Source organism: Zeus faber, assembly GCF_960531495.2.
Source record: "Zeus faber genome assembly, chromosome: 16".
NCBI lineage: Eukaryota > Metazoa > Chordata > Actinopteri > Zeiformes > Zeidae > Zeus > Zeus faber.
The window spans coordinates 2,666,357-2,676,997 of NC_137202.1; the positions used below are offsets into that span (position 1 = coordinate 2,666,357).

The 10,641-nt window shown below is 39.4% G+C and overlaps 1 protein-coding gene across 1 annotated transcript in view; it reads left to right on the forward strand.

Moving 5' to 3' along the window:
* Positions 1-4,245, forward strand: part of morn4 (MORN repeat containing 4) — a 6,345-nt gene extending 2,100 nt beyond the window's left edge. Inside the window, exons 3-5 of the mRNA XM_080017160.1 lie at positions 1,735-1,849; positions 1,933-2,042; positions 2,131-4,245. Coding sequence (XP_079873286.1) covers positions 1,735-1,849; positions 1,933-2,042; positions 2,131-2,279 — 374 coding nt within the window. The 3' untranslated portion in view covers positions 2,280-4,245. The remainder of the gene's footprint in view (positions 1-1,734; positions 1,850-1,932; positions 2,043-2,130) is intronic.
* The last annotated feature ends 6,396 nt before the right edge of the window (positions 4,246-10,641 follow it).

A 10,641-nucleotide genomic window follows, 5' to 3' on the forward strand; every position in this document is an offset into this window, starting at 1 on the left:
GGAGAAATCCCAAGCCCTGACTCTCTAGTCTTCACTAGAAGGAAGTGAAGGACATCATAGTACTTTATTTTGAGTCAAAAAAGGAAAGTGCCGTCCATTACTTACAAAAAGTGGAAGGGCGGGGATTGTCCATTAGCGAGGAGAACAGCACAAGTGAGACGATATGGAGATCCTTCTCTGTCCTCTTAAGGATTTTGATCTCTCTAAACCCTCCACTCACCATGATGTCAGACATTTTGGGTTTTATTTTTCTATCAGCTTGTACTCTGATAGAACTTGTACTCTGCCACTTTATTTGTAGAATAACAAACATTTAAAAGTAAGAGCTTTACAAAATAAAACAAATCCAAGTGCACTGTAACAACAGATGATTTTTTGTCAATTTCAAATTTGCTGCAATTTTGATTGAAATACCATTTATCAAATAAAAAAAATGCACACTAACAATACTAAGAGATTGTTATTAATGGTCTCATTCATGGCAAAAGTGAAATTGATCTGATGTAGAATGTAAACTTTTCTTGTGCTCTTTCAAATTTTCTTTTTTTTTTTTTAACACACACCCACACCAGCGGAGCAGTGCCATTGACAGACAAAAAAAGCTCAAGCTATTAAGCCAAATCCTAATTAGGAAGTATTGGCAACCAACTAGGAACACAGTCTGATTTGTCAGCCTGAGCTTTGTCAAATCTTCAGGATTAGACTTTGGACTCTTTAGGAAATGTGGGTAGACGGCTCTCTCAGCCGGGGTTTAGAAAGCAAAACCAGTGCAACACGAGGAACCTTGGCGAACGGAGCTTCCCAAATGATGCAGAGATATTAGCTGCATAGGGATTCTAGTCATTTGTTCTCCGACATGTTTCAATATTTTTTGGGATAGATAACACATTAAGCTATTCAAAGATCAATACAAGTCTCCTCCCTTTCAAAGAAGTTTCTTTTGAAATCCAAATGAGCTCACAAACAGCGAGCCTGAAACTATCGTGATGACCTTTCTTCCCGTAGAGTTTGCCCTGGAGGGTTTTTTTTTTTTAATTGCTTTGCAGTGAAATTTCCCTTAAAAATTAAATTTCAAGGTCAAAGTTATAACAGAGAGAAAAAAAAAACAAGCCAATTGAAGATATTTAATTTCCTTCTCGTCACACCCTTGCCGTTTCCAAAATACAGCGCGGGTCAGGAACAGGCATTCTTACACGGATTAGCCTTAGTCGTGTCTCATCTGCAGCGGAAAGGGGAACAATATACATGGGTACATACATTCCACGCATTTTCTCACAGGCCAGATCCCAAAGTAGAAATCCCTGCTAAAAATCTGCGGGATTAGGAGAATGTAAATCCCAGTGCACAGAGAGGGCAGATGGGACTCCTAATTCAGCCGACACCGGGGGACAGATACTTAAATCCCAGCACATACGGACTCATGTGACATATGTAGTGGCTTTACAGTATCGAGTGAATATGAAACCCTAAGTCGCATGGCAGGTTGAAAGGGCAAAATATCCTCTCTGATAAATGCTGTGATCAGTCGGTAGTCTCCTATGCAGCATGTGTTATGTGCTCTTATAATAGACTAATCCACGCTGGGGTAAAGGTTAGATCCAGCACAGAGAATCCAGTATGTTTGGGGTGGGAGAGAGCATCAATATCGGTTCAAACCAATAGGGCAACATTTATGATGGGAAAAAGGTTCCAGGACCCTTCCAAGACCCTGCTGCCGTTGTGCTCCTTCCTCAGGTCGGAGGCATGGCATCGGCCAGCTCAAGTTCCTGGACGGAACCTGCTACACTGGCCAGTTTGAGAACGGACTCTTCCACGGTTCTGGCGTTCTGCTCTTCACAGATGGGTCAAGGTGTGTCTGAGCGTGTGCTGATTTGTTGGAGAGAGAGAGTTCCGCAACAACTCTCAAAATGGCTCCTTTGCCCACCAACTCAGGTACGAGGGGGAGTTTGCACAGGGGAAGTTCCAGGGCGCGGGAGTCTTCAGTCGATACGACGGCATGAAGTTCGAAGGGGAATTCAAAAGCGGCCGCGTGGAGGGACACGGTGAGCTCTTCGCTCTGTTTTTCTTTCTTGTATGTCTACGCACTTTTGAACCCCGTGCCCTTCATCATCCCATCCCATCATCTTCCAGGACTGTTGACGTTCCCGGACGGGGTCCACGGTGTGCCGCGCAACGAGGGTTTGTTTGAGAACCACAAGCTGCAGAAGCGGGAGAAGTGTCCGGGAGCCGTGCAGCGGGCCCTGGCCGCGGCCGCCAACGCCCGCAGCGTGGCACTATGACTCCAGCGCGGCAGGAGACGGCCTCGCGGGGCCTCAGGGATGTAATGTTTCCCTCTCCGCCTTCCACTTTGGCTCCCCCCGTCATCGCCCTTCACATCTTCCTTGCTCGGCCTCTGCGATGGCTCAGAATGCACCTCACATGCCGCCCAGGCAATGTCATGGTCTACCATACCGTACGATCCTTTCAAAAAAGGCACAATCTCATTAAGCACACTACCTGCTGGAAGGGGCACGTGAGCACCTGCTGCTGCTGTTTGTCTTTTATGTTGCCTCAAAAAACAGCGCTCTGATGTATTATTCAAGAGCATTTCTTTTTACTGGCTGTAGGAGAGACCTCAGCAATGGCAGATTTTTGATGAGTAAAGACACAGGGTCTTTCCAGTGCTAGGAGAAGCGATTTTCTCAGACTCATGGTCGGAATTAATTTGTGACTGATTTGGGGGAAAAAAGCCTCACTTTTGACCAAAAATAAATGAATCCTACACCCGACCGTCAGCCCATGACAACTGTTTGACATCCCGATAAACAGTGTCGCCAATACAAACACCGCCATTAAACCAACGCACTTCATTGATGGTATCACGTGAATTAAAAAGGAGACGATGAAGATCGCTCATCATCCTAACAACCTTCTCCACCGACTGCTTTTCCCCCCGAGGGAGGGAAGCACAAGGCTCGGGCACAAAGGTCTGTTTGGAGATCGCCGGGTCACAAATAAAGCTTCCGAGCTCATGAGGACATTTTGGGCTGATTCCGTATAATCAGTGTAATAATCAGTGACCGGCACCCGAGTGGAGGCAACTTAAATGTACAATGGATGGACCTGTAAGAATATTTAACCCCAGAGTGTTTATGTGCATATTTATCAGATAGTGGTTCTGGTGATGACCTTGTTTTGTACCTACTTGGTACGGTCCTAATGAGTTTGGTTTGGTCACAATGGTCTACGATAGATGGTGTTTTTATGACAGTGAGGTTGGGTATCCTAACGTACAGTATGTAAGAATTGACCAACCTTAAAGAGCCACGTATTCTTTGATACCAAATGAATTCAGTGTACTTGAATAGTTAACCAGCCTTAAAAAAAAACAACTATAGTAATAGTAAAGATAGCGCTAGTCTCGGGTTGCCTCGGTAGAGCCTCAACCAAAGACAATTATTTGAAATACAAAATAAATGGCATAAATAAATAAATAAATAAAATCCTGAATAGATGTTATGAGCATCATCAATCAATGAATTGGTATGGAGTTTGATTGCATCGCTATACAGTACATCTGCAGCAAAAATGAAAAGAATAAAATTTAAAAATTCAGTCGCATTTCTGAGGATCCTTACTGTCGTTGGTTTTCGGTGTTTTTTCTATTCTCTCACATAAAAAAATCAATACTCATGCCTCATACTATTCCCTTTGCTTCGGTAAAAAAACCCCCCTTGACTGTTAAACACAGAGGGGAGAACTTTGCATGTCCCAACTGACCACAACCACCACCACTACATACAGACAGAAATTGATGTTCGCTGTAAAGAATGTGTAATGAATGTGTATGTATTTTGAAGAATTCAATGGGATCAGATTACTTACACACGTGTCAATGTGAAGGGCAACACTTTCTCAGACATTTTATTCTTTTCTTTTTCCTGTGCAACCATGATCGAGGCCGATTAAATATCGTGAAGATTTGCCATCCGTGTCCCAACAGGATCCTCCTCCCACTGCCCTGCTCAGAGAAAACCACAAATGGTGCTTTAAACATGTGCCTGTCCAGACTTTCACCTGCCTGAAAGATTGTTTTACCATGTTTACGTATTTTTAGGGACGTTTTCTTTGTCGTGTTTTCCTGCCGTCACATACGTGTTTCTTTCAGTGCTCTTAGAAAACAGAGACCGCAGAATATCGAGTTGTTCTCTGGAAAAAGCCTTGTTATATCACGTCTCTATGGTGAACATTAATGTGTTTAATTAAAAACCTTGTGCGGTGGAAAAAAAAAACCCCAACATCTCTGTTAAGGACTGCTGTTGCCTTATAAACAGATGGACCTGTCCTTAATGGGAATAAAGTCAATTTGAAAAACGCCTTGGGTCAAGGTTCTTGTGCTACCGCTGTATAGTTGAGATAGTACTGTAGAACGGCTGCTGTCAAGGTTTTAGGACATACTGCAGCCTCAAACTGAACCGTTTGGACGCTGTAGGAGTCGGTTTGAACCCTTTTGCGGTTCCTCTGCCTCACCAGTTACATGTACAGTACGCTGCAGAAACAAAAACCACCTCCTGGTTCTCGGCTCTCAATTCCCCCTTGTCCCCCGTGCATCTCCTTTCTTCCTCATACCTAATGGACTGGACAGCAGTACCTGTACATCATCTAATGCATGCATAGTCTCGTTCCTTCTTTCCCACAAAATGAGCGAAGCGACTCTTTCATTTCATCTCATCATTTCATTAATCACTAGATATTTATACCTTTTAAGCTTTATAAGACAGAATTTTGCATTCATTCAAAATGAAGCAGAGAACCGCTATTCAAAGGTAATTGTTTTTTTCTCCTTTAAATGAACCACATTATAAAGGTTATTGGTTGCCTCGGAGTGAATGACCAACCTAGTATCGGAATAATTGAGCCACTGATGATAGAAGGAAAATATTTTCACTGAGCTCCAAGTGAATCCTTGACTTAAGTGCAGAACATACCAGGCGCTACTGAACACTGCGGCTCTGCCTTTAGCTTACATTAAACCGGAGGGAACATCAGCTCCTTTTACTGCTGTGCAATCAATAATACTGCGGCCCTCATTTCAGTTTGATATAAATGTGTCTACTCACGAGGTTGCTGATCAGTCTGTGGAACTCTTTCCAAGCGAATCCTTAAAGCTGAAGTTCAGCACATGGGTAGATAAAGAAATTCAACAAAACAATTTGTTTTGAAACAAACTCAAGGATTATGAGGTGTATCTTTTTCTTTTTGAAGCCCAACATATCGCACAGCACGAGCCGCCACATTTTAGAATTGCTTAGAGATTAGTTCAATACTCATAATTCGATACCAACAATTCAAGAGTAATGACTTTTAATCAGTAGCTGAGGATTGATCATGGTACCTCTGAAACTGAAATTTTGTACAATATTTACATATATTTATTAAATGCATTTTGCACTTTTTTAGTGACTATAAAGTATTTTAAGTCGCATGTTGTGTATGAAAGGTGCTATACAAATAAACATTATTATTATTACTATTATTATTATTATTATTATTATTATTATTATTAGGGGTCCATCCTGTGGGGATGAGACCCCTATTGTTATTGTTCGGATTTTTTGTATTTTCTTTCTCCTTGGCACTAATGTCCGGAACAGGATGCCTGCTGGAGCTACGGACATGGTTCAAGTGTCGTTATAACAGGGACATCGTGGTTCCAGTGTCATCCAAATTGATCTACATGCGGGAGGCAGGAACTTGTGAAAAACCAGCAAACTTTCATGCATCACCGACACGGCAACGTTCGAAAACTTCAGGTCGCGTAATGGAGCAAGATGAGTATGTGGAGTAAGACGCTTCGTGGCGTCATCATCCAATTCACCATAAATGTGCAGGTTGTGGCTATGAATGTCCATTCCCATCTTGTGTGCGTTGCGTGGTGTAGTCCATCGCTCTGTACTGGTTAGAGGTTACAAACTAGAAGACTAAAATTACGTTGCTAGGTCATTGTTGCCCTATACGCCATCAACCAGCAAAACTTATGTAAATATGTCATTATTGCCCCACTAGAGCCCAGACGTCACCTGTCTGTCACTATAACTGCAGCTCTATTTCCACTGACAACACAGTGAGTTATAACAATGACAAGGTTTTGTTTAAAGACAAAGATAGACAGTTGTTTTAAAGAAATTTCATGTACGTACATGTAGCTTCCTACAGCTAAACAAACACAAACAAACACAACTATGCAAATAACAAAGAGAATTAATTAAATGAAAAAAAGTATAGCATAGACAAATATGCAAATAATGAACAAAAGATAAAAATTAATGTGAGACATTACATTTGTTAGAGAACAATTTAGACCAAATATAAGTACTGGTCCAGAATATGTATGTGCAGTCTGCTATCGACAACATCAAGTCATAAAATGTCAAAAACAACAATATCTCAAAAAAGGAGAATTATATGCTTTAATGTCTGCTAAATGCATAACAGAAGCATAGTTTTACAGATGCCCACATAATCATAGTGAAAATTGTGTTTTCAAAAATGGACCTTCTGGTCAACTATAGATTTGTTTCACTTGTCACCGGAAAATTACTTCAGGTAAAGTTGCAGAGGAAAGTACTGTAAACAATTTGACATTAGAGGCTATTCCGCCAGAAATAAAAGACTTCAATTCAGTAGAACAGCACTTAATTGCAAGGAATAGTCCATTCGTGAAAATACTAGCTTTACCAAAAGGTGGACAAAATGGTGTACCTTCAAATGTCACCAATTTAACAAAAGTACTTACAAGATCTGATGACAATGACCTGATAATTCATGTCAAATCGAAGAGGAAGTTAACTTACATAGGTCATTATGTAATACATAGGTCATTATGTATGTATTATATCAATATGTCTGTGGATCTATTCGATTGGTATTTTATCTCTTTGGTACCCATCACTTAGCCAAACTTGTGATCACGTCAATTAAGTCCGACTATGCGAGTGAGTGATGCGCTCATGAACTAGGAAGGCGTCAGAAGAATAGAAACTGTGAAATTATAATTACTCACAGAAATACGGCGTTTTTCGTATTTCATGGAAACATAACCTCTCGAAATTTTAATGCAAGGAATGAAGTCACCACTAAAATGACGTCAATTCTTTTCTTTTTTTTTTAACGTCAATTCTATTAACTTTGCAAACCTCGCACAAGACCAAACATCAACTTCCTTCACTGAGACTCCAGATCTACACATATTACAAATACTACACATATTTCCACAGACAACGCGGTGAGTTACAACAATGTCAAGGGTTGGTTTAAGGTCAAAGATAGACGGTTGTTCTAAAGAAACGTCATGTACGTGCAGTTTCCTACATCTAAACATAGCAGACTTAAATGAAAAGGCTGGAAGGTGTTAAGTAGTGACAAAGTCTTTCATAATAAGTCAAATTCCAAATTCATGTTAATGTTCAATAAATGTTGTCTGTTTTACAACATAGGCAAGTAATCTATTTTACTGAATTTTTACAGAGAAAATACAATGCTGACCTAATTTAAACTAACATTTATTAATTAGGTTTGTGAAATCACATGTATTTATTATTGTTGTTATGTAAAATAATTACAAAGTCTGTGTTTGTTATTACTCCAGATGCCGAAAAAATATCTGAAAGTCTAAGACAATAAAAAGCAGTTTTCCAATAATCCAGCCCTCGAGGTCAGTCACACTGTTCTAAAACAAAAAACTAAAGTAAAATACTGTGAAAAACCTACGAAACAGAAATTGAACAGAAAAAAAACATACATATATTGAAATTATATCTGTGAAAATTGTTAATGTCCTTAAGTTACAAATAACTGACATTTTGTCGCATAAATCACCAATTATGTCACATTACACAAGATAGAGACGACCATTATGGACAGACAAATACAATATTGGCCTGTACGTCAACTGAGATGGGAATCAGGCTAAATCCGTATAGTTTAATCCTTTGTTTTATGCCTGCTTAAGGAAAAATCTTCAAAATGTAATTTGTAACTAAAGTAATCTTAAATGGCCCCTGTGTATTGTTGCTTGCATCCATTGCTCGTCTTTTTTATTTTATTTTTATTAATCTTCTTGGCAATTTCCGGGCTAAAACGATCCCAAACACGACAATCGCAGAACTTATAGACATGGTTGAGGTCGCGTTGGAACCAGAGCGTTTCACACATGTTGTCCATGTTTGATCCACAATAAATATTGATTAACATTTACAAATTCACCGGAAATTGAAAAACGTTGGCGTTACATTGAGAAGAAAGGCACTTTGTGACTCATGAACCAATGTTATATAAATCCATGGTTTGTCTCTGAGTGGTCGGTTGTGACTCGTGCTACGTTCCACAGAATCCGGAGAACTGTATCTAACACGACTAAACTGGACCCAGTGTATCGCTGCCTGCAGCTAGATTTATTACTATTATTGACATTATTATCATTATTAGGGGTCCAGCCCCGATTGATTTTGTTAATGAAAAACGGACGTCAATAGAGTGTTGATCTCATGGATCCGCTGCCCTCACAGATAAGATGAATATAATATGTATTTGGGGCGGTCCCGACATGCTGTCGTCCAAGTTTGTTCCACATCGATCCATTATTGTGGAATAATTTAGTAAAAAAAATTTTTTTTTATCATCGCTGCAACTCGCGCACATGTGTAAATGACGACTCACCCAGGTCACATGATAGCATTGCAATCTAGTAATTGGTCAACAATCGGGTCTTCACCAAGATGGCAGCACGTGCGTCTGTAACTGACGTCAAATCTTTATGGATGTCATGGATCTGACGAACCCCCAGACAATCTGAATGAAATTTGTATTTGGGGCGGTTCCAACATGGCGTCGTTCGAGTTTAATCCAGATCGGCGGTTAAGTATTGTGGATGGAGTTTGTGATCAACAATGGCTACCTCACCAAGATGGGGCCAGGCATAGACATATGCTACAACGAAGAAGACGTTACGCGCATGTGCAAGTTGACGAAGTAGACAGAATATAAGTTACAAACTCTTAACCATACAAAGTTATAAAGTGACAGGTATTATTTTACCAGAAGACGTGGTTTAAACAAAGCGTCATAAACATCATAAATATATACGCTTCTGAGGACAACTGAAACGCACCAGAGTAAGTTCTACAAAATAAAAACCCAATAATATCACTGTCAGAATTTATAGACATTCCAGAGATATCAATGTATACAATCTACCTGAATTATAATTACTGGAAACAATAACCATAAGCAATTACATAATACAAGGAACATATGTTTTGAACTACTTCCTTTTTCTGTTTTTCATCTAGCCCACTACACACAATTTATTTCATTATATATCCTCTATAAGTACAATCCTTGAAGTCAGTGAAACTACTTACATTAGTTCTTTTATTTATAGTTTTGTAAAATACATTACTATTGTGAAGGATATTTTCTGTTGATTTCAAAAATGTCATGAAATAATTCTGTTCCCCATAAGGATTAGTTATCTTGATCAATAATCGGGACAATAATATTGACCAAAATAATCGTGCTTCACATTTTAGCCATAATCATGCAGCCCTACTTCAGAATGATAACCACTGTTAGTTGCGACGTAGGAACACCACCCACAGCAAACACACCCAGGTCATAGAATTACCAGGCAAGAACCAATGAACTTCTGCAGTCACAAAACATACTGGAACAGAGAGCCAAAGCACACTCGTCCATTTAACTTTAACGAAGGACCGACTACCTACTATTATTTTTATTACTATTATTATTTCCCAGGACATTTCACATCATAATGTACCCTGGTGTGGCTCTGGTCACTCCCCCCCTGTGCTCTCCCCAGAGGAGCCCAGTCCCAGCGCCCTCAGCTGCGCTAGTCCCTCCAGCGTCTCCACGGTGTCAGAGTGCAACTGTTTCACCTGCTCCAGTGCCGACACACAGTTTGCACTGTCCGTCGCCTAGCAACACAGGCTCATATGTAAAGTGATATAAGGTGCAGCAATACTTTCCTATACACACCACAGCGGGTCTGGCTTTACACGGACCACAAGAACCTTCAGCATTCCAGACTGAACCGAAATGCAATAACTACTGTATGTTTGAGTCTAACTTTATTAATTTGATTTTATTATTATACTTTCTCTATATTTATCTATCCATCCATCTATCTATCAATCTATCTATCTATCATCTTTTTTTTTTTTTTTTTTTTTTTAATAAACGTCATAATAAAAAATAAATATACAAATTTTTTGGGGGGATATCCGATCCCAACAGGAGCAGCATTATTTAACCTGATTTTAAGAAATAATGATTGCATGAAGCTAGTTTGAGCATTCGACAATGTCTTCAAGCTATTGAAATGGACCCCAAGTTATTAAAATATTTAATTATTTTATTGAATGCATTTTGCTTTTTCTTTGTTGTTGTTGTTGTTGTTGTTGTTGTTGTTGTTGTTGTTGTTATTATTATTATTATTATTTTTATTATTTGATCACCTTCTATTAATGTTCAGCACTTTCAGTGGCATGTTGTGTATGAAAGGTGCTATACAATTATTATGAACTATTAATAACTATTATTATTTTTATTGACGTAAAATGTGAACTTTATGTCTGAATTCTC